Source organism: Cydia amplana, chromosome Z, assembly GCF_948474715.1.
Source record: "Cydia amplana chromosome Z, ilCydAmpl1.1, whole genome shotgun sequence".
NCBI lineage: Eukaryota > Metazoa > Arthropoda > Insecta > Lepidoptera > Tortricidae > Cydia > Cydia amplana.
In genome coordinates, this window is record NC_086096.1 from 16,192,322 (window position 1) to 16,217,039 (window position 24,718).

The 24,718-nt window shown below is 35.9% G+C and overlaps 2 protein-coding genes across 2 annotated transcripts in view; one reads left to right on the forward strand and one right to left on the reverse strand.

Annotated features, from left to right (window-relative positions):
- The first annotated feature begins 1,428 nt into the window (after positions 1–1,428).
- LOC134661812 (solute carrier family 35 member B1 homolog) lies at positions 1,429–5,722 on the forward strand. Its single transcript, XM_063518006.1, has 7 exons — positions 1,429–1,825; positions 2,201–2,323; positions 2,578–2,811; positions 3,275–3,336; positions 4,400–4,547; positions 4,993–5,128; positions 5,570–5,722. The coding sequence occupies exons 1-7, from the start codon at positions 1,634–1,636 to the stop codon at positions 5,635–5,637; spliced, it is 963 nt and encodes a 320-aa protein (XP_063374076.1). The 5' UTR covers positions 1,429–1,633; the 3' UTR covers positions 5,638–5,722.
- A 5,391-nt stretch (positions 5,723–11,113) lies between these two features.
- The window catches only part of LOC134660996 (PDF receptor-like), a 32,547-nt gene continuing 18,942 nt past the window's right edge, over positions 11,114–24,718 (reverse strand). The window contains exons 3-12 of the mRNA XM_063516891.1: positions 24,020–24,174; positions 23,489–23,592; positions 21,958–22,123; positions 21,113–21,342; positions 20,755–20,824; positions 17,468–17,553; positions 16,746–16,929; positions 12,644–12,768; positions 11,354–11,449; positions 11,114–11,223 (exon numbers count right to left, since the gene is read on the reverse strand). Coding sequence (XP_063372961.1) covers positions 11,211–11,223; positions 11,354–11,449; positions 12,644–12,768; positions 16,746–16,929; positions 17,468–17,553; positions 20,755–20,824; positions 21,113–21,342; positions 21,958–22,123; positions 23,489–23,559 — 1,041 coding nt within the window. The 5' untranslated portion in view covers positions 23,560–23,592; positions 24,020–24,174 and the 3' untranslated portion in view covers positions 11,114–11,210. The remainder of the gene's footprint in view (positions 11,224–11,353; positions 11,450–12,643; positions 12,769–16,745; positions 16,930–17,467; positions 17,554–20,754; positions 20,825–21,112; positions 21,343–21,957; positions 22,124–23,488; positions 23,593–24,019; positions 24,175–24,718) is intronic.

The following is a 24,718-nucleotide window of genomic DNA, read 5'->3' on the forward strand; positions in this document are numbered from 1 at the left end:
GCCTTAACATTTTTTTTCTTAATACCTTCATACAAACTTTCCAAGGAAATGTAGGTACATAACCAAGCGAATAAACTTGGTACCTATTCTATAAATTCATAATAAAATAAATACCTATATGTTCCTACATGTTACGTAGTCCTTGGGTGCGAAGATATACAAAACAACCCGAAAGGCTTACGGTACCATTAGGTCTACATGTAAACATTTACGAGAATATTGTATTGTTCTGTTAATTTCCTTATTCTTAATTGAAACATAAGATCACTCAGTTAACAATGTCATTTATTCACTCCTAATGTACCTAACTGAACGCAATGTTTTCTAAACTTTAATAACTATAAGATTTATAAGTACTCTAACTCTTTGTAGGAGGTATGACTTTAAGAGGTTAGCATGTGAATCTTATTAGAATTTTAGTTAAGTAACAAACAGAGTAAAATCCTTACCTTATTCCAATTCTAACTTAAAACGGAAATGTTCCGTCAGACGCTGTGAAGTAATAACAACAACATAAAAATAACCTTTTACGTGCATATCTGCACCACTGCTCTAACATTTTTTATAAATTCGAAGGCCATACACGGCCTGGCTTTTCAAACATAATTAAAATTAACTTTGTGAGGCAAGCGATAGAGTCGAATTCAGTTATACTGACAAGCAGGTAGAGCGGCTTTGAACGTTCCGTTACACGTTAAAGTTCCATTCATTACATACGCGTGATGCGCGGTAGAGTAGGTTTAATAGAGAGTACTTGGTTGGCATCTCATAAAATAGGGAGTATTACTGTAAGGTTTTGCCGCCAGAGTGCAGCACTAGCGCCTTTAGTAAACCATTTATACATACTTACAGTGCATTAAACTGTTTATTGACAATTTTCACAGACAATAAAATATGACATCGATACATCAAGACGGTTTGTTTACAAAGGGTCTACCGGGAAATGCGAAATCGAATCTCTGCTATCTGCCTCTTTATCGCTCGAATGGGCAAGAGTGATAGAGAGGTTAGATAATAAAATTTCGACTCTCTCGTTTGCGGTAGACCCTTAGATTGTGACTGATTGTGGGAGTGGCGCCCCCTACGCAGAGTTTCACGTAATATTGCCTATTGGACGGTATCTGGCACAATTACCCTAACCAATGTTCATGAAGTTCTTATACTTGTCAACAGGTGGCTCTTAACCAGTAAAATTCTAAACACAGTAGATGCATTTTATAATTGTTAATATATTATTAGCCACACTATGCGTTATTTAGGATTTGGTGCATTGTTTATAAATGTAAAGTTATGTTACGAATTTATTATGAATGCATTTTATTACTTGGTACTTAGATTCGGACCATTCACGGATACTAACTGTCATTGCCAATGACATTTTGTGAAGACGTCATAATCTGGCGTCAACGTCATACAATAGTAACAGTGTTGTTAGTACGTGTAGTTTTCGTATTTGGTGCCGCACTTCAAAACTTTTATTTGATAACTTAAATTTGACATAACGTGGCTCATTCAGTAGTTTCTTTTCAAGTACACTAGTCAAGGATATCGTGCAAGATTGTTTTTACTTGCCTTTCTGACAGAAATAGTTTAGTTTTAGAGTTGATAAATAGAACTGTTAACGTAAACAATAATGGCTAAACCCAGAAGTGAATTTAGGTTCATTTTCTTCGCTGGTGGTATATTCATTTGCTATTTCATATTTGGAATGCTTCAAGAGAAGATAACTCGTGGGTTATACGGAGACAATGAACAGTTCACTTGTACACTGTCACTGGTTTTGGTTCAGTGCGTGGTGAACTATACTTTTGCCCAGATTTTAATGGTAAGGGACTCCTTTCAAATTGCATTGTACCTACCATGCAAGTAAAAGATTCCTGCAGACAAACTGTTCAAACAGTTTTGCAGGGTTTCTGTCTGTAGTATAATTTTGTTGTTTATTTAATAAATATCTGGGTGACCGAGCTTCGCTCGGAAAACATATAATAACTCGGAAATGCGCGTTTTCCCAGAGATAAGACCTAGCTAGATCGATTTTTCGCCCCCGAAAACCCCTATATACCAAACTTCATCGAAATTGTTAGAGTCGTTTCCGAGATCCCCGAAATATATATATATATATAAATAAATAAATAAATAAACAAGAATTGCTCGTTTAAAGGTATTAGATAAATAAAATAATCTATGGCATTAATTCTAGCTTTCTTGGAAACACGAGAAGGACACGACTAGAAAGATTTACTATTTTTCATCTGCATTAACTTATCTGCTGGGAATGGTGAGCTCTAACATGGCCTTGCAATGGATCAACTATCCAACGCAGGTGAGTGATTTTGCAAGGATTCTTCTATGTCCTTCCTCGAGTCTCAAACTGTCTCCATACCATCTAAATTGGTTCAGCGCTTTAAACGTGAAGAGGTAAGAGACAAGAGTTAGACTGAAATAGGTTCTTGGCACTGACTTTGCATACTGTTTGTTGGTTGTTGATTTCCTGGTTCTGGTTTTATTTGTATAGAAAACCAGTACTGTGAGAAAACTGGTTCAATTTTTATAGTATCAACTTTTTTATATTTACAGGTTGTCGGGAAAGCAGCCAAGCCCATACCTGTAATGATCCTAGGGGTACTAATTGGTCGCAAGGTGTACCCTCTTAAGAAGTACCTTTTTGTATTTCTCATAGTTTTGGGTGTGGTTCTCTTCATGTTCAAGGATCAGAGTAAAAAGGTAGCTCATGAGAGCCAGGGCCTCGGCATCGGTGAGCTGATGCTGTTCCTTTCATTGACCATGGATGGTCTCACTGGAGCTGTGCAGGTAAGATTGTATGAGCTTCCATGTAGTAAATAATCATACAATTGAATATTTAACTTATGATGAACAAATGACTTTTGATGATGATGATTAACTCATTCCCTGTCCGGGTGCCCCCAATGCTGGGTCATGAAACTTTTTTTATTATAACAAGTTCCATGATAGGAAAAACGCTTGCTCAAATAATATGTTAACCTACCTACATAACTATCTGAAATCTAAAATTGAAAAAAATTTCTTAAGATTTTTATTTACTTATCAGTGAGTTGAGAATAAATAATTTTTACTTTGTGCAATTTTCTTGTACACTGTATGCAACTGACGATTATGCCCGCCATGCAATATCGTATTGTTTTTTTTTTAATAATAAATACTTCATCTACTTAATTATGCATTGGAGGGTGAAATTGTGTAAACAGAGAATGGCATAGTGATATATTTAAATGAATATATATGTATATTTCAGGAACGGATTAAAAGTGAGTCGTCGCCATCTGCGTATTCAATGATGGTCAATACAAATGGATGGTAATTGATTTTCTTTATTTCACGAGCGGGCAAAGCGAAGTGCTTACACATCTGGCTAGGGGCACATTCCGGCATTTCCAAGGTTTTACATTTTACTACTCATAATCTCGAGTTCACAGTTTGAGGTCAACTGCTAGTATAGTAAAAATTTTTTGAACTGAGCTTGTTCACTACCTGTACTAACAATGGCATTGTTTGATTACAATGCTATTATCTGCTTTTGTTCTCGTAGGCGCCAACTGGTTTACTTACAAAATAAGTTACAATTACATTGCATGTATATTGAATTTTTAACCTTATTCCTTGTTGAATGGGGTTAAAATGGTCTAAAAAGATAATATCATATTCAATCTTTTGTAAAGTTATATCCACCTTAGCCACGACAGGGAACTAGTCTGGTGCAAAATGCAAAAAAAGTTATGTTAGCCATTATTTAGTTAGTGTATTTTGTAGTCTATTTTTTAAAGAAATAGAGTCGTTAATCTATAGTAACATTTCAAAGCGGTTATAATCTGCTTTTACTACGAGGTATAGTTCGTTTTTTTTAGCATTAGAAATAAGGTAAACAATCTTGATGTGTCTTTTAATTGAAAAACACATTTTAAAAATAAGTTACGGCAAATATGTATAACAATTATAACAATTATGAATCTAATACGATCATTTATATTAATCTGCTTTCATAAGTATAATAGTTTTTGATTTTTACAAAGCGTTTTAATAAAAAGACATGTCAAGATCGCTTATCTTCTTGCAAGTTCTTTTTAATGCTAAAAAAACGAACTATAGTTATCCTAATTTGTGGTTTTACCTCTCAATAGTATTGTATTCTTCTTCTACTAGCTCAGTTCAAAAGATTTACACTATAATAACAAACTCGGAAACTGCTGGAACCATTTATACACTTTTTATTGATGTTGAAGAAAAGCTATCACGTATACTCCGAATCTCGTGCGAAGGTTATGTTTTTAATATTAGTACGACTTCCAATGTATGTGCACTTACTGTAGAAAATAGAGGGGTTGGCAGTAAGTTAAATGATTTTACCTTCATATGTTTTCAGGTCATCAATAATCTGCTTAATTGGCGTCTTATTGACTGGTGAAATCTTCCGGTTCATCGCTTTTGTGTCCAAGTACCCTGAAGTACTGGTGCACCTTGCGGGCCTGGCATTCATGGGAGCCTTAGGGCAACTGTTCATATTTTTCATGGTAAGGCCACTTAATTTGTTCTAATAGGCCTCTAAATTTCACTATGTACCATTATGGTACATTGTTTAAAAATTACTAGGAATTGGGACTGTATTATCCTCTAGCCGCCCAGAGACCTATAAAAAGGTCTCCTGTTCCATTCTAATTTGAACTTTGTGTTGACGAAATAAAATTTCATTTTGCTTGGCAAGGTTTGACTTATGGTTATGAAGCTATACCTACTAATATTACGCTTATTATAGTTCCTAGGTACCTACTTAGAGTTAATCAATTCAATCACTAAGGGCCACTTGCACCATCTCACTAGCCCAGGGTTAACCGGTTATACCTGGAGTTACCATGGTTACTAGTACAATTTGACACTTGGTTAACGGTTTAACCGCTTAACCCTGGATTAGTGGGATGGTGCAAGTGGTGGTAAGTAGCAGTTATTATGTGTTTCTAGGTATCTGAATTTGGACCTCTCCCGTGCTCGGTGGTGACCACTACGAGGAAGTTCTTCACAGTGCTGGCGTCGGTGCTCATATTCGGCAACGTGCTGCTCGGACGGCAGTGGATAGGCGCCACTGTAGTATTCACTGGTAAGTTTCAATTATAAATGAATCAATGAATATCAAAATATTAGTTTTCTAAATTAGTCTGTGTAATCTATTACAAAATTCGCTGCCCGGTCTCGAATTCGTAACTTTTATGGTAAACGCGATACTATCATGGTAAATGCCACTAGGAAACTAAGAAGTGTATAAAAATAAAGGTTCTAGTGGAAATATTCATTGCAGACGGGAGCTCGTAACTCTGTTGTCAAAGCGGCAACTTAGCGCGAGTCTCGTCCGAGGCAATGGTTTATTTCATTTTTGATTTGATTATTCTCAGCTCTATAAGCTTACCTAAAGTAAATAAGATCTTTAAAATATCTTTTGAATTAGGTCTATGGAGACCAAGTAAAATATGATTTATAAATTCGTATTTGATTACGAGTTTGATATGTAATTTAAAAATAAATATGATGTAAATATTTTCAGGTTTGTTTCTGGACATATTCTACAGCAAAGGAAAAGGTCAAGCGCCGAAAAAGGTAACAGAAAAATAACTTTTGTAATGAATTTGGAACAATTTTATGAAGAAAAGATAGATTATATTTTATACTGGCTGTTTTAAACCCACAGAAAGAAAGTTAATAAATTTACATCAATTAATTTAAAGGTAACAAGATTAAAACAATGAAATCAAAATAGCTCTAACAAGTTTGTGAAGTGTAATAAAACCGTGATACTAGTGCAATGGATAAATTATGCATAAAGTATGTAACTGAACGAAAAGCAATTACTCAAACCCGTTAATGTTTAGGTCATACTAATCAACTTTTACTATGGGACCAACCACGAAATCGCGAAAAAAAAATTGACTCTCGCATAGGAATTTTCAACATCAGACCAGCAAAATGTATGAAACATCCAATTTTTTTTCCGCGTTTTCGGGGTTGGTCCCATAGTAAAAGTTGCTCAGTATGACCTCAACATTAACGGGTTTGAGTAATTGCTTTTCGTTCAGTTACATACTGTATAGAGAAACGATATTGTATTTTTATATATTATGATAAAAATTAACTGTACTTATAAGTATATAAAAAAATACTAGGAGTCAAACGCACTGTTATTTTAAGTATATTAAATAAATAAAAAACCGTCGATCCAAAGCTGTAAAAGTGTTTTTAATGTTCAAAGTTCATCTTAGTTTACATTTTTTTCTGTGAGAATCAGAAGAGGATCTTGACTATTTATAATGCAAAATTGAACCCTATTATTTTGAAACAAAGTTCAAAATCACGTAAGAAATACCTATATTCCCCTTGCCTTATAAAGGCTTAATGCTGTTTTCAATGTGCCTATTATTTCATTAAATTATTAATTTCAATCGTTCTACATTTAAATTACTACTAATTTATAATGGACATAATGTGTTAACGCATTTGAATGTACCTATATTTTGCCGTCCGCCGCCCAATCAATGATACATGCAGTAATACATTGTATAATTAATTGTAAAGATAAAATGAATGTATAAAAACCATCTGGCAGTCATAAACTAGACATAGCGAAGGTAAATATTTATTTCATTTATTTCTCTTAAATAGTTTTATATCGACTTGCACACCATACACAATCTCGATGTCACAAGATGCTACCTTGGAGGATACAACTAAACGGAGTAGCCATTAACAGGCTTTCCCCTCTGTCGAAAATAGGCGGCCAACGGTCATACACAATGTATGGACTGACGTTTATCTGACATGGCTATTTTTACGTTACGCATACATTTGACGTTCCCCTCCCCCGCAAAAATCGGCAGACTGTTTTGTACAGAAAATTACAGACATGGCGTCTCCGTTTGATTATATCCTCCAAGGATGCTACACATAATTATGTTACAATTACCTAAAGTCTATTTTTTATTCGGTAGACTAAAATGACATTTCATAGTATGAAATGACACATGATGTTCATACTATGAAATGTCATTTTAGTCTACCGAATAAAAAAAATGACTTTACAGGTCCAGTAATTTTATGGATCGCTACTATAGATAGATATATATAACTAGCGACCCGCCCCGGCTTCGCGCGGGTTATCAAATTATATATAAACCTTCCTCTTGAATCACCCTATCTATTAAAACCGCATCAAAATCCGTTGCGTAGTTTTAAAGAGCTAAGCATACATAGGGAGAGACAGACAGCGGGAAGCGACTTTGATTTATGCTATGTACAGATTACTTTTATTAATGAAACAATTGATTTTATCACGATGTCCAGTATTTCATTCCAAAATATGGTATACAGGGCGTTTCCTGTAACAGGAGCAATAAATTAAACTGTAGGCTGTACGCGTCAAATTGACCAACATTATTACATCATACTATCTTTGTCTTACACTAATCCTAACACTCGAAAGAAAAGGATGAGTATAGTTTTTTGTTCCTATCTACTGACAAATTGGTTTGACCAACCATATCTTGTGTTTGACAACTTGCCGTGCCGCTCTAAATTCAACTCCAGGTATCGTAGAATTAAGTACCTACCCCTGGCGCTGTGAGTAGGAATACCTACTGGCGACATTTTTTGACGTTCTTGGCTTCCAAAGGGTTAATTATGAACAGTTATGAATATCACCAAACCATTGGTATCCCTATGTAGGTGCTTAAATAAGAATATCAGTAGGATACTCACACAATTGTTATGGTTCTTTACATACCAAATGTTACCTACACGATTTAGGCAGTTGTCCCACCAAGAGCGAGTAAGCGATTAGCTATCGGCGATTTTCTCGCCCAAGAAACGAACAAAAGATAGGGATCCTGTGTTAGTAAAAGAGATACATATATTTATAGTTCATTGCTGGCTGTTCACACTGCCGGCGAGAACACTCGCTCTACTAGTTTGTCGCCGAGATAAGAGCGATGAGATAAAACTAGCTCAGCGGTACTCGCTCGGCGATGCTCGCTTGGTAGTTGAACTCAAGTTGCGAGACCAATCAGTGGTGATTTTACAGCGTGCATTTCAGTGCTGATATTTGCTATGAATTTGAACAAAGCATTTGAGCTGTCACTGTTGTCTAGTTCAGACGACGGTGATAATGAATTTTGTAATATAGTGGCAGCAGAAATTCTAAATAGACGAAAGAAAAAAAGGAATAATTTGAACAGACTGCGACGTCTGCGTGTTCGGCTGCACTGTCCGAGCGAGTGAAACGAGTAATAGCCCGTCGCACTCGAACACTCGCCTATAGCCGAGCGACAAAACTATTGAAGCTAACACTCGCTTCTCGCCGCTCGCCCACTCGTTTCTAGTTTATCGTTCTACTCGCTTATAGCTCATCGCTTGCGGTGGGACAATTGCCTAAACATACTACACATTTTGACACGGGAAAACAATCGAATTTTTAGTTATGCTAGTTGGATAAACCAGTAAGTACAAACGATTTGCTTCGGAGAGTTCGGAGTGACAGTAAATTCCAATCCAATAATTAAAGTTTATTCCAAAAAACTCATGAAACCATACGGAGGATTCTTACATGAACAGATAAGGGATATGTAGACATTTATTACCTAGCTATTTAATTACTTTCCTATATGCTATTTCAATAAGACTAAGGTCAATGAATAAATATTAGTATGGAAACTGATTATATCTCGTAATTTGCATGTATAACCAGCCTTAAAATTCATAGTTTCATTTTTTTTGTTTGTAAGTAGTTTTGGACATTGTAATTTTGTCAGGGGTCTAAATATACTTATATTCTACCTCAGTCACCCGTTGACCACGAACACTGAACTCATTAAAGTGTTTGAAACGTCGGAATGTAGGAATTTTTAACCCAAAATACGCAATTTAATCCGTTTCCATAGTTTTATTTAATGAATAACTGTCGCGGTAACCGAAGACAATACTCGTAGGTCAATTAAATTCAAATATCATAGGTACGTTTTTTTTCAGGAACTAAAAGCGGAAAATGCGATAGTTACTTAACCAATAGCGCTGATAAGAGTACCTACTTAATTGAAAAGTATAATTTACCACAGATGTATGAAGTAGGTTACCTATTAACATAATTTTAGGTTTTTTCACTTAAAAATAAGGTCTGAACTGTTTATATAGGTACCTACTTTTCTCGTTTCGAATGAAAGTAAACTTATTGAACTGAGTCGGTAATCGTATCTTCTTAAAATTATGTTATTTTCTCTTAATAGGACAAGTTAAGCCTGGCAGTCAAAATTCAGGTTCTATGGCAGCAAGAGACCCGTAGACGTAATTAACATTTTCACATTTTATATCATTACATTAATTACCATCTTAATAATGTATTAGTTACACAATTTCTAGCTATCTAAATTTAGACCTTCTTAAAGCACCGTATATATAACTATAATACTGCCCCTTTCCAAATAGGTACCCCATTTAACCTTCTCAATCAATTTGCATTTCAATTTTTATTTAATGTAGGTAGGTATATTTAACGTTTTTTTAGTTCATTTTATAGTTGCCTTTTATAGTTATGTATTAGGTAATTCAGATTTTGATTAACAGACTTGTTTCTTGATTTAGTTATGAATGTATTGTATGTGGAAAAGAAACAATAGGTACCTAATTTATAATTACATTGTTTTTTTTATATATTATGTGTCTTAATTAAGACAGGTAAGGTGCAGCAGGACAATGTAGACTGCGGGTTAATTTAAACTGATCGAAATATCTTCCATGTTTTACATTATTAACTAGAGTCACACACAACATACATATTTTTCGTTATCTGGACATATATGTCAAGAGTGTCATATATGTCCAGGCCAGTAGGTCATTAAGAGCCAACAGGAGTGGTCATTTCTCCATACAAACGTACTCAAACTGTTTCCTCCGTGGGTTTTGAAGCTAGAGCAATGATTTTTTTAACACATATTAATATTGTCAATATCTGTGTCGGACCGTTTTGCTTTTTTTGATATTTTTGTTTTTTAAGGCGCTAGAGCCCTTCAAAAATGGCCAAAATGGCCTAATTGACTATGCCGCAATGAGAGGCGTGGTATTCAAAACTGATATCAATTAGCCAAAAAATCAAAACGTTCCGATACAGATAATTTCATAATTATTTAGATTTCCAAATTTGGTTACGATCGGTTAAGTTTTGGAGGAGGAAACAGTCGAGTCTGAAACCTCGATTTTTGAGATTTTTACGCAGGATTTTTCGCCTTGTCCTTATCGGACTAGTTTTAGGAGCCGCTTCCGTTAGTGAGACGGGTATATTTACCTAAAATATTTAAATCTCAGCTCCTGTTTCGTCTTAACTAGAGAGTTACTAATAGTTACTAATGTAAAATATGGAAGATATTTCGATTGGTTTAAATCAACTACGCCGCAGTCTAAATTGTCCCCATGCACCTTACCTATTCTTAAATATTAGTACCTACTTAAATCAACATAAAATGTACTAAATTCTGGTCATAATAGGTTCCTTAATGTGCAAAGAAAGTTCAATACATTTTAGGATTTAGTATATTAAAGCTGATAGTTAGATAATAACTTTAGACGTGACTCTTATTTTAACATTATTAAAATACTCCTAAGTACATAAAAAACTAGATACAAAACTAGAAAATGTTTTGTTCAATCAACACAGAAAACTTATTGAATACGCTTTAATAATATGACTAGATAAGTTTTGTATGTATAAAAATCTGGTCGTCATTATATTATACTATTGTATTTGTATCTAAAATATGTAAAGGTAAAAATAAAATGTTAGATGTATAAAAGTAACGCGAATATTTTATAGTTACAAACACACTACTTACGAAATGATTATTTTTAGAAAACATTACTATCAATAATATACGAAACTAGGAAACTACCTACCAAAATACAAACTTAAAAGATAAAATACGTATCCTTACATTATCTATACATAATCAATTTCTTTAAGTACCTAGTAAAAATTCTGCTAAATTATAGATACAGACACTTTGCACTTTATCACTTTATCTTTAGGTACGTCACATTGTTGAATTGCCGCCTAAAAGTTCTTGTATGTCGTAGATAAAGTAGATTATTTCTCCAAATCAATTAATTTCAGCTTCAACGGTAACGACAACCGCAGCCCTTTCCGTTTCTGATCATACTGTCTCCCTGCAATAAAATAACAAATCATGTTAGGCAAGTCCTTCTTTGTTTTTGCTATAGGTACCTCGTAAGTAAACTAGTATTGTCTTCTTTTGAATCCAGATAAGTTTGTGTTTATGAAATAACATAAACTCACGTTATATATTCAGCGTTTGCGTTGGTTTCCACAATGTTCGTTTCACCCTGGGGTTGCAATGCTTCCGCGAATTCCATCTCATCGCTCTTTTTGTTTCTGAAACACAATTAAAACCAGCTACTTTTGCAGCTCGCTATACTTTCAGCCCCTACAGACGAGCAAAAAGGTTTGGCGAGAATTTTAGTGAACTTAGTAATATATTTTCGTCGCCATCCATTCCATCCAGCATTGACGTATGTGTAAATTGTGTAAGTATTACCTACGAGCGTCTAGCTATTGTATTAGTTTCACACTGAATTGAAGGCATACCGAGAGTATCATACTGTCCGATCAGTGCCCGAAAAAGAGACAAAAAAATGGGATTAGTCTAATTCTGCCCCACTAGTCCTGTGGCCGACTGCATGAAAACCTATATGAAAAAAAAAATATAAAATACTTTGTAGGGGTAGCTGACTTTTAGTGGCTTCAACTGCTCTTGGTCGGCCGCAACTTAACTTGGCAAATTTTGCGCAAATGTCAAAAAAGTGGTACAAAAATTCATCAATAAAAACATCATCGAAAAATGCGTAGGGTAGGGTTTCATGCAGTCGGCCACCGGATTACGGCAGGCGGCAGGGCACTTTGTTACATAATTTTGGTGCACTTTGGCAAGTGAATCAAACTGCCCCCTAGTGTTTCAAACTAAACTTCACAGCATAGGTTACAGAGCAACACATAATATGTATATATTATGAATGGTCAATTAGGTGGGTTACTATTGGTAAACTAAGGTTATTTAAATAGGTGTACATACTGAAACTGCAAAATAATAATAAAAACAGTGTTTGTTTTTAACCTTTTCGCCGCGACGTCACTGAAGTATTAAAGTATCAACGCCATGTAAAAAATTGCACGTAAACAACCCGTGTAACATTATCAAGTCAATGGTGGCGTTAAGGTTAACAAAAGCATTGTCTTGTACTTGTTATCGCTGTTTAGTGCTGTGTCGCACATGAATTTAAGTTAGTTAATAAATTAGTGTTGGTGTTCAAATCTGCCCCTTGAGCGTATCTACTTACCCAGGGCAATGCTGGACGGTTTAATGGAAATTTAAATTATAGGTGCGCTTTTACAAAAACGGAACGAATTGCGTATATATATTTATTTGTTAGCTTAGGTACTGCCCAAAGGAAGGAACAGTCGGCAAAGAAAGTATGCCAAGAGTTATTTTGTGTTTCAATGGTTGCTTCGCTTTTGAAACATGTTTACTCCACTCATTTTAAATATTAAGTCATAATTATTTGAACTCACTTGTCCCTGCTGGGTTTCTGTTCACCACTGCTGGACAAAAAGTTGAAGAAAGAATCCCGGTGACGTTGTACGTTGCCGCGCATAGCCATGTAGTTGCTGTAGTGCTTTTGTAACACCTGTTTTACCTGTGGAATAGGTGAATATACTTTTCACCATACCATCAGCTCGTAAAGATTATCTTTATTATTCGACATTCGACACAAAAACTAATGAGAATTATGCATTTTATATACAAGAGTGCATGGTAAAGTAATTTGATGCAAATTTTGAGTAATTATTTAAAAGCATTCATATAGAGTTGATTTGTAATGTTTTACAGTTAGTACTTTCTTCACGTTTGTGTGGTGAAAAAAAATATTTTTCCTGTAGCAAAGTTTGTTTAACTCTCGTGCCTTAAAGGACAATTTTATTTAAAGTTGTCCTCTACACTTTTGGGACAAATTTGGGACACTTTTTTCTCCTATTAGGATAGAAAGAGCTCGTGATTCTGAGTAGAAAAAAACATAGAAATTCACAAATTAAAAAAAAAAAGTGTAGGGGACAACTTTAAATTAAATGGCCCTAAAACATCAATCATCAAGATTCAACTTTTCGAACGTTTCTAATTTAGGAATCTTTCGCTTGCTATCAATATTAGAACTAAGAGTTAAACACGAACTTTGCCGCCTTGTAAAACGAATAATTAATTCACAATAAAAAAAGTTAAACCATGGGTCAAAAAATATCTCAGGAAAATTCCCCCGAATGCAAATGTATGTTTATTTCGTATGATAGTGTGTCTTAATAAGTAATAAAATATATTTACCTAATTTTGAGCTTCAATTTTACTTTTTTATCGCTAAAATCTGCAATTTTACCTAAATTTTATATACCCGTTATCAGTCTGAATAGTGTGTCAAACAAGTAAGGTACCATAACAAAAAAATAGCTCATCGTGATTTTTATTTATCTTATAGGCAAGCTTATGAACCGGGCCTTCTTTTTCGCAGGTAGGTACTACGTTATAAGACACACAGACATAATAGTACATTACATACTACATACCGGAGGTGAATTCGTGAATGCTCCAGATCGCAGGTGTTTGTGTAAATATGCGATCAAGGTTCCGATTTTTGAATTTCGATCGCTCGATTTCGTCACTCGAAAATCGGTGGAAAACGGCGAAATGCTAATTTTTGAAATACGAGTGATAGAAATTTTGAATCGAGTGGTATTGACCACTCGTTTTCAATTCTATTAGTAGAATTTAAATATATGCCTAGTGGTGGAGATATTACTGAACGAAATACACGAATACGAGCGGTCGAATTTCAAAAATCGCCCCCCTGTGGGGCTTTATGAATTACCGCCCGTGGTTTGTCTAAAGTTTTATGTCTTGCCTTGGCCAGGAAGTGAGATTTTCTCCTCGCGTAGCGGGGAGGAAATCCCACTTACGGGCCTAGGGTGACGTAAACATCCTTTTTAGCCAATCGGGTAAAAATACAAATACATGATAAACAGGGAGAGATACCGCCCCACATTTCCAATAGGTACAGGTATTATAATTGCTGCTGATAAATGTTTATTATAAACATTTGTTACGGACAACCTGTAAATAAGGTAAGTACGCCCATATGCGTTGCAAGCGCTGTCACCTAATTGATATGTGTCGCGTACACGCCTGGACTACATACATCGAAGTATGCTGTATGCTACTCAATGTAGAATAAATAGTTATTTGTTTTACAAGTTACAAATAGATATTGATACCCGAGCAAGCGTAATATTCCAAAATTCAAGGTTTAAAGGCACGATGGTTAAACAAACTTTGCTCCCGAGTGAAACACAACATTTTTAGGGTTCCGTACCCAAAGGATAAAAAACGGGACCCTATTACTAAGACTTCGCTGTCTGTCCGTCCGTCCGTCTGTCACCAGGCGTCTGTCTCATGAACCGCAATAGACAGTTGAAATTTTCACAAATGATGTATCTCTGTTGCCGCTATAACAACAAATACTAAAAATAAAATAAAATAAATATTTAAGGGGGGCCCATACAACAAGCACGATTTTTTTGCTCTATTTTTTGTTGATGGTGCGGAACCCTCCGAGCGCGAGTCCGACTCGCACTTGTTTCTTTATTCACCACACCAACACGAGGAAAATCCGTAAAACATTACAAATCAAAACTAAGCAGAAACTTTGCACAGCACCTACATTTATTACCTCAAACTTGAAACAAGCTACAGTTAAGTACTCCAGACGCGTACCTAAGTACTCACTGCCTAGTTTTTCCTCCTCAACCGCCACTCACTTTAATCTTTAATTTTTTATTGTTTAACATTATGGTAGTTATTAAGTTTTTTGTAGTTAAGTCGTTAACCACGACCCACGTTTTGTTCTGTTTTGTTATAATATTGGTGTGTCTTTTAATTTCTCTTTTTTATAATGTGTGCTTTTTATAACTTCAGATCATGGCCCCGACGGAAGACCAGCGCTAACCTAGTCAGGCTAGCACCATGCTGAGTCGGGACCATTTCGTGACTTCTATGTTGTTATGTTTACCTGTTGTTTTCTTTTATTTATTTATTTTTGGTCACGAATAAACGCTCTCTACTCTACTCTACTCTACTCTACATATGCAATACAGACTACTGATGTGCCTAAGGAGACTTTCCAAAACTGCGAAATGTTTCGGAAATTTAACGTAGGAAAAATTCGGAAAATTTCTTACATTTTTGTATGAGAATTGAAACTTTCCAATTTTAAATTTAAATTTCCCATTATTTCCTACTGAAAGTTTCATGAAATTTCCGAGAATTTTTAGAATTTTATGGAAACTTTCCGCAACTGGCACATCTGTAATAAAGACTCATGTTTCATGTTGGAAAAGTTGACACACGAGGTTAAATTTCAGCTTACAAAAGAATGCTATGCACGCATTCTTGAATAGATTAGTGACGGCGACACCGAGTACTCGACGATGACCCTTACAGCTACCTGCTGGCACTCGTTAGTACGCTCGAGGGCCTTGGGGCTCCAGCCTTATTTCAAACATAATGGAGGGAGGCCGCGACTGAGGGTGGACAAAAAGGCGTGCGAAGGTCAATGTTTACAATGGCAAAAATACTCGATTGGATGTAATTATATACTGCTATGAATAGGTATCCGATTTTGTTATATTTTCAATATTTTCTCGTTTGACAGAGTTTTGAAATGTAATTAAATACACTTATTATGACATAAAAAATACAGTCTGTTCGGAAAGAGAAGAGTCGTGGGATGTATTGGGCCCCATAATATCCACGACTCTTCTCTTTCCGCACAGACTATACAAGTTATATTATGACAATAGCAAGCTACAGGTAAGTAGGTACCTACTTACTTTGTTACTACTACTACTTACTACGTATTAGGTACTACTTTGTTGTAAGTACTAGTACTAACTAAACTAAAGTTAGTTTGTGATCTGATTGTCTTTTAAAATAACACTGCCTAAGTACGAGTCGGACTCGCGCCGCGAGGGCTCCGTACATCACAATTTGACGACACTATGAGGAAACATCGCTGCATTGATTCGACAATAGTAATCAGTAGTTGAAGTGTGAAGATGTAGCGAAAATTTAAGAACGAGACGGTTTTTTTTTATTTTCTGATGCAAAAAGTTGACCGCTATGTGTGTGAATGTCTGCATGTGGCACTAGCTTTTAAACGGGTAAACCGATTTGGATGCGGTTTTTATTTATAAGCAGGTTTTCTAGCGGTGGTGTTTGACATGTTTTATCAAAATCGGTTCATCTCTTTTTATTTCGTTGGGGGTGATTTTATCTTTAATTTCTGCTTGTTTGTATAGTGGTAGCTTGCCCCAAGCACGGTTTTTTTAATTATAAATTAAGCATATCATATAATTATGTAATATATGTATGTACCTAGATATATATATTTCCCTAGCCTCGTAAGGACCACCATACAACATTTCCCTATTTTTAATTTCGTTTAGTATGAGAAAGCAATTAAACAAAAGAAATGCTAGTACCAGTAGTACCTTATTTGGTTCAAGTAAGGTTCTAATAATTAGATTGAAATAAAATGAACATTGTAATGCACATTGGGCGTTTTTTTACCTCTCCATTTAGAAAACAATAGATTAGTGCGATGAAGAATCCCTGGAAGGACCTTAGGAAGTGGGTAGTGTAGCTCCACAGGGCGAACTTCCACACGCTGCCGTTCAGAGGCGCCTCCGTCATGTTGATGACGTTGGTGATGCCCAGCAGCGGCAGCAGCACTAGCGCGGCTCGTACCGCTTTCCTAAACACATCAAGACTGTTTTTATTTTATATTGTTACCACTAAGAATCACGAGCTCTTTCAATCCATACATCTAGGTACGAGAAAAAAAGTATCTCTAAAAGCTCATACATTTTTTGGTTGTCCGTTTTATTTTTTGTTATCCGTTCCGTTGTATTGACGCCGCAAATGGACCAAACAATTGGGGACAATTTTTCCAGGTATACCTAAGCATAGAAAGATCTCGTGATTCTGAGTAGAAATAGTGCCGGGCACAAGATAGTTTACATTTTTTTTTATATCATTTTTAAATTTACCAAAAGAAACGCCAAAAGTGGCTCTTGGCTTTTGGGGTCGCTACTTACATTTTGTGTACCTACGAAATTCTAACTAAATCGGTACCTACAGTAGTTTAGATGCAAATTGGCTGTGACAGATGGACAAACCCACGAGTGATTCTATAAGGTCATTATAAATAGGTACCTACGCTAAAAATCCTTTTATCATATTCTACAAAAGTAATCAAAACTTAATAAAGTAGATAAATATTACTTACTTACCTGATTTTTTCTAATTCAGAACTCTCGCTACTCCTTAACTTAACAATGAGCACCTTCATTATATTCAATAAAAACACCAGATTTATCTGAAAAGAAATACGAATATGTAGTAGGTAGGTAATATAATATATATATATAAAGTACCTATAAAAATGGCATGGCAAATCCGTAATATATTTAATACGTATATTATATAACTAGCGACCCGCCCCGGCTTCGCACGGGTTAACAAATTATACAAAACCTTCCTTGAATCACTCTATCTGTTAATAAAATCCTTTTTTGCTCGAAACTCACGAAAAAAATTATTCAATAGGTACAAGTTACCTAAGCAAAACGCAACAAGTGGTTGTGTATTTGGTATAATAGTAGGTAGTTGGGTACTTAAACTCTGAAATTGAATCTTGTATCATACTTACAAAGCTGCAGGTACTACTAATACTAGCAGGTACGAACTATGTTTTAATTGTTTGTAGATGCAAATTACGGCAACAGTTGACTACATCTTATACACTCTTAGAAATGCGTACTTCATACAAAATTAGCTCATTTAACTACCAATGACGTGACAGATTTTTAATATATTTTTTATGCGATGAGAACACCGGTGTAGAAATTATAATGTACATACTAGCGACCCACCCCGGCTTTGCACGGGTTAACACATTATACATAAAACTTCCTCTTGAATCACTTTAAAAAAAACCTCATCAAAATCCGTTGCGTAGTTTTAAAGATCTAAGCATACATTCAGACAGACAGCGGGAAGCGACTTTGTTTTTTTTTATACTATGTAGTGATATTCCTAGTTGAATTTAAAATTTTCATAACAATACAAGCGTGTAAGTTTAATATTTCTCGTAGTTACGGTACTTATATGACGTTGCAGTAATGTGTCCGACCCGAATAATTAGCACCTGACCTAAATAAGTTTCACTCGATCGAGCGAGGAAGGTAGGCACTTTAGAGAATTCAGTAATTATAGGTATTACGAGTATATAATTACTAGCTGAGGTACCCGGCTTCGCTCAGAGAGTTGACATGTGATTGTGTGGTACTTAGTTGTAAAAGTAGACGTATTTATTAATGAAAAACATACGTTGTAAAAAAAATCAAATGACCCCCAATATTCCAGCATATTCCACAACATTCGAGAGTGTCCTGGAATATTACGTAATGATCTGGGATGTTCTCGAACATTCGAGCCTTACGACGGATCTTGCTTTATATACGCCTTCCAATGGGAGCTCCGCTCCGACCCTACAAAAAGGCTTCGAATGGTCCAGAATATTCCAGAACAATCGAAAGTTTTCTGGAATGTTCAATAATGATCTAGGATATTCTCGAACATTTGAAAACATTCCAGAATGTTCTAAAATGCTGTGGAATGCTCCCGAATGTTCTGGACTGTTCTAGAAATGTCTAGCCTCCGAGACCCGAGAGAAACCACACCAGGTAGGTACACATTTTTGTAGGTATATATTTCACGATCTATTCTGAACTTTCTCTATTAAGTTAAGGTTCAAATTTCAAAAACAAAACGACTGCTTCTGGATCTGGGTCTGGGCGAAACTTTCAGCCCTTATATTTTCAAAAGCACACGCGTCAGGTAAAAACGGGAAACTTCTTCATGGACGGGAGATAGAGGGCTACCCCGCAATATAACTTCCTTCATCGTATCGGAGCTCATTTCTGAGTTTTAGCGGCACGCACATTGTACACTTGCTTTTATTATATATATTGATTATATACAGGGCGATCAATCCAGTATGAAGAAGTCAGAAATTATGAGAGATAGCGAAATCTGTTCTTAGGAACTACGGCGTCGATTTTAGATTTAATAATAATTAAAGCTGGTCAACCAAATCTTGTCAGTAGAGAAAGATCTGGTTGACCAGCTATAATTAGATTATTATAAAAAAAAACTAACCACTAAAAATCACATTATGATTGCGATGCATTACGCAACCCCGCAACCCCGGCAGTGTCAGGGAGCCGGCCGCGAAACCGCCGAAACTTGACATCCTTCGGCCAAAACTACTCCTACACTGTATGGTTATGTAATGGTATGAGAGATTTAAAAAAATGCCATTATTATTAAATCTAAAATCGAAGCCATGGTTCCTAGGAACAGATTTCGCTATCTCTCATAGTTTCTGACTTCTCCATACTGACCCATTTGGATTGATCGCCCTGTAGGTATATTACATACGTATATAGATGGGAATGAAAGTACTTGTGCGGGTAGTGAAGGTCTATGCGGTAAACGTAAAGTCGTGAAACGCTGATGGGCAGGCGTGTCAGCCGCAGAAGCCCCCGTTGCGCTCCGTTCTGCAGGAGCCGTAATGTAGGTAGGTACCACTGTATGTTTACCTACTCCTCGTGACCCAAATGTATGTTTTCTGTTACATCAATGCAAAGCACTAACAATGACCTATGATAGTTAATGAATGAACTAGGCGATATTAATAATTATTTAGACGCTGCTGATTACGAAGGTGTTTCTTCGAAGAAATGAGTATTTCTATTAATAAAGCACATAAGGTACATAGTAACCGTAGTAGAAAGTAGCCGAACAGTAAGTACGAGTATAATATGTATGTATACATTTATTTGTTATACAGTGTGTAAATCCAATACGGGCGAATATTTAAACGGTGGTTAGCATAGGACCTAAAAAGTATATTGAGATAGATTTTACTTAGAAATGCATTGAAAATTATAACCATACAAAATAATTCGGCCCGCAATGTAATACACCACACACGTTACGGGATACGAGCTTTTTAAAGTAACTGTCAACGCTTGTTGGCAGTTACTATGAAAAGCTCGTATCTCGTAATGTCATTATCATCTTGTTTCTTAATGTTTACAGTACATTGCTGCTCGGTACATGTGGAAAAAATTAATCACATGGGTCATAATTAAGTGTAACTTAAAAAAACATCTTAATTAATGATAAGTCGGGAAAATATATATCTGGTTTAATTTATTGCCCGTATTTGACTTATACACTGTATATGAATAGTTTGCAGTGTAGTGTTGCGGACAGAGTTACGGTGCGTAACCATAATTATTTTATCGCATTTAAAATACCTAACCTATGTTGCCCGCGGCGCTTGAAAACACTTTTATATTATTATTTAAAAATAGGTGTATAGCTTTCTGAATGGACTTTCATGCGGTTTTCACCTATCAATAGTGATTTTTGAGGAAGATTTAGGTAATTTGTTAACACGGGCAATGCCGCGGCGGGTCTCTTGTTTAGAAATAAGCAATCAACATACCAGTATAACTCCCAATCGCGGTCCTTGCATAATCCAATAAAGCGGAGAAAAATTATATCCATACCAACAACTGGAACAAAACATAGGATTTATAGCTGGTCAAGCAAATCTTGTCAGTAAAAAAAGGCGCGAAATTCAAATTTTCTATGAGACAATATCCCTTCGCGCCTACATTTTTCAAATTTGCCGCCTTTTTCTATTGACAAGATCTGCTTGACCAAGTATAGTTTGATTTCCACTTTTTATTCTAGTACAATTATGTAATTTTTGTAGTTCAAATACGTGAACACACATTGACATTAATTAACATCTTAGTTAACTTTACATAGATACTTGTGCAACAACAGATACTACTCACGTGTTGACTCTTTCACCATTGTAGTGCAGTGCAGTCATCGCAGCCCAAACTGCCGTCAGAATAACGGGCAAGCCCCATCCGGTGGCGTAGTACACTACGTGAGAAATGCCCTCCCGCAGAGCATTCGCCGTAACAACATTGTGCAAGTACAGCCCCTCGATGAACATCCACATGAACATCACTGTGATGGCATATTCCAGGAGAATGTACGAGCTTTCACATAGATAAGGCTGAAAACAAGAGAATCGTGGTATTTCGTGGTGGTGGTACATGTAATAACGGATTTAAAAATCGTAAAGACAACGATTGGTATTTAGATACGTACAGTTTATTTAGATAATTCGCCACACTAAAATTTTATAAAGCTCAAAAGCGCTCGCAAAACAAATGCTTTGAAATTTGGCACATATACGAAAAAAATCAGCATCTATTGTTATCTAAAGAGCAGTCGAATCTATCTAGCTCCACGTAATCGTGCGGTAGGTACTTATGATATTGGTACTGCAGAGCACTCAAGTGTCCACTCTTGAGTTGTGTGCTAGCCTCGAAACTTACCTAAGTTCTCGTGGATGGAAACGAGTAAATTGAACTTAGCAACATCTCAAGCGTAGGTACTACTTGAAACTTTTTCAATAGTACATATATTAATGCGTGTTTGAGCGGTCATCCTGCTTCAATTTGAAATTATACTTCACAACGTATCTTACGACACACATTCCAAATCCAACGACACATTCTTAGCTAAAAATGCGTAAAGCTGTTCGCACTTCATACTGGAGTACTATTTGATCTTATTAGACACTCTACTAATTTTGCCTTTACATTCGCAGTGTGGGGATTCTCACCATATTGTCGATGCCCTTGAGAGCGGCGGTGTCGTTGGCGGCGCGGTCGCTGCGCCAGCTGCGTACGAGCGCCTGGTCGATGTACACGGTCAGCCTGATCAACACTTGCAGCACCATGGCACTGAACAGGCTCTTATGGATCCGGGTGCGGTTGTTGCGCAAAGATCTGTGCAACAAGGGGAATGAAAATACTGGTGAATCCATTGAAAAAGAACCAAGTAAGTAGCTAATAAAGTAGCAAGGTAATTTTATTAGATAGTTAACCTATAAATATAATATTCGTAACTCGTGATGACCTTGACTCCCGCGATACAGACCATGCCTAGTGCGGGGTTCACTTCAATGTGCCTCTATTAAACTTTTATTGTTAAATAAATATATTGTTATTGTTATTGTTCATCAATGATTTTCATATCAAGACATATACCATTATATCGCATTACATATACCATCAAAAGTTAACGATTTGGATTATAGTGTTGCTTATTTCGTCAAAGTTTAAATTCTTAACGAATCACCCGCTTAATGTAGGTACTTAGTCTCTTCCAATTAAAAAAAACTGTTTTTTCAGAATTTTTAATTATAGGGGTCGCTACCGAATTGTTAAAGTTTGAACCCCTCATACGTGATGTTTTTTTATAAATATATTTTTGGTATTATTTAGCGGCGCTGGACACTTTTTGAGGTGGGGAAAAAATGATAAACTCGAGACAGCGTAAGGCGATCACGTGACCGTAAGATTTAGATGGCCACTCATTTAGATGGCATTTAAATCAATAAAGACAATGACTCAATGACATTACATGAAAAAGGTTCTAGAGTCTGTTCATCTGAAAACAGAAGAATCGTGAAATGTAATTGAGCCCCATACATTCCACGACTCTACTCTTTCCGCACAGACTCTAATCTTGTACGGGCTGAAATACGAGGATCTCACAGTTACATTCTAACTTTATATTACTCAAATATAATTCAATAAAGCTACATCTTGATGAAATTGCTAATAAAAGTGAACTCTAGTACTGGTGAATAAAACTCAAAATATCATGCCCAAATATATTTTTTAGATGCGAGGTCTGCAAGGTAACTTTACAATTTCTAATCGAATTTTAAACAATTAACGCTACAAATATGAATTTTGAATTTTAAACAAGCTCACTGATCAGCAATTTCGGAACTAAAGTTTTTCAATAGAAAGGAAAAGGGTCAATTATACATAGTGTTGCAGACATTTTGGACTAGTCATTAAGTTTCACTTCTGTCGGCTCTCCTGGAGTGCAACCCGTTGTTTTTTTTAAGCTAGACAGTGAGTCAAGGTATATCAAAGGCAAAGCTATTAATATGTTATGTAATAGTAAGTATAGTTAATATATATTTTTAATATAGGTGTTTATAAATGCCTGTGCAATGTCAGGCTGTCACGCTCCGGGCCTCGGGCAGCTTTAGTATTAAAATATTTTATTGGCATCACTTTATCCGACCATGACGGTGAAATGAGTGGTACCAGTGATTAGTTGATTGCGCTACTAACCTGTAGTAAGAAAAAATAAAAAGCGACACCACCAACGCGACGAGAGATATACTGAATCCAACCATTTCCATGTATCTAGTGCGCAGCGCTATTTCGAATTTTAGCTGAAAAAAAAATGTAATTTCATTAGCACTTTGTGAATCGTAGACGTGTTCTTAAAATGTGTAATTAAAATTTATATTTCAATATACCTACCCACATACATATATATTTTAAATAAAATTGCTATAAAATTAGTCAATAACACCAATAAAAAAAAACTAATTGAACTGAAAACATAGGCTTTACCTTATATAAGAACTACATATTCAATTTATTTCGAAGAAAATTACTAATAATATAATTTACGTGTATACAACGAGGGATCATTTTACCTCAAGAGATAATTTCAGATAAGTACATCTCCCCTACCTTAGGACCACTTGCACCATCCCATTAACCCGGGGTTAACGGTTTAGCCGGTTAACCCCAAGTTAGTAGCTGGGATGGTGCAAGTGGCGCTTGTTCAATCTATGAAATAAGTTAAGTAACCTGTGCAACGTGTTCGTTGTCGTAGACTTTCACGAAGAGATTCTGAACCTCTTGCGGGAAGCAGGGGGTGTAGTTGGTCCACCCCACCGCGCTCGACTCGTTCGGCCGGCGGCCCTGCCACAGTCCGCTCGGTTCGCACTGGCGGTACGCGAAACCTACCGATATATGCAATAATAAATTAATATATTTTTCACCTCAGCAGCTCGAACAAGGGCTTTGTCTCACTCAGTGAGCAAAATGCGATTTTGCTCACTGTTTTTAAGTAGCAAAGTACCCTTGTTCGAGCTGCTGAGGTGAAAAATTAATTGTTGGTATATCTTAAGAAAACATGAGTGAATAGAGGTAAGTGATGAAGAAGGAATATATTTTTTCACCACACCGGCTAGGAAAGGCTCTCTTTGTACTGGATAAGAAAGTTGCATTTTATCCACATCTGAGACAAAGTAATCTGATGCAAATTTTGAGTTGTAAGCCCATCTTGGCTGATAAATTTGACTTTTACGCGATAATTTTGAATGCTAAATATTTAATAACGTTCATTTGAAATTTATTTGTAATGTTTACCAGTTAGTATTTTCCTTGCGTTGATGTGGTGAAAAATGTTGTGTTTCACTGGGGATTAAAGTTTGTTTAACAAAGGTAAAATTCAAGGCACGAGTGCCTTGAATTTTACCTTTGATACAATGTATCGTGTTTTCC

Bases quoted from the DNA above. Each gene is read 5' to 3' on its own strand.
- LOC134661812 (XM_063518006.1), top strand. From the start codon at position 1,634: ATGGCTAAACCCAGAAGTGAATTTAGGTTCATTTTCTTCGCTGGTGGT. The intron at 1,826-2,200 runs GTAAGGGACTCC...CATTAATTCTAG, and splicing joins CTTTTGCCCAGATTTTAATG to CTTTCTTGGAAACACGAGAA. The intron at 5,129-5,569 runs GTAAGTTTCAAT...AAATATTTTCAG, and splicing joins CGCCACTGTAGTATTCACTG to GTTTGTTTCTGGACATATTC.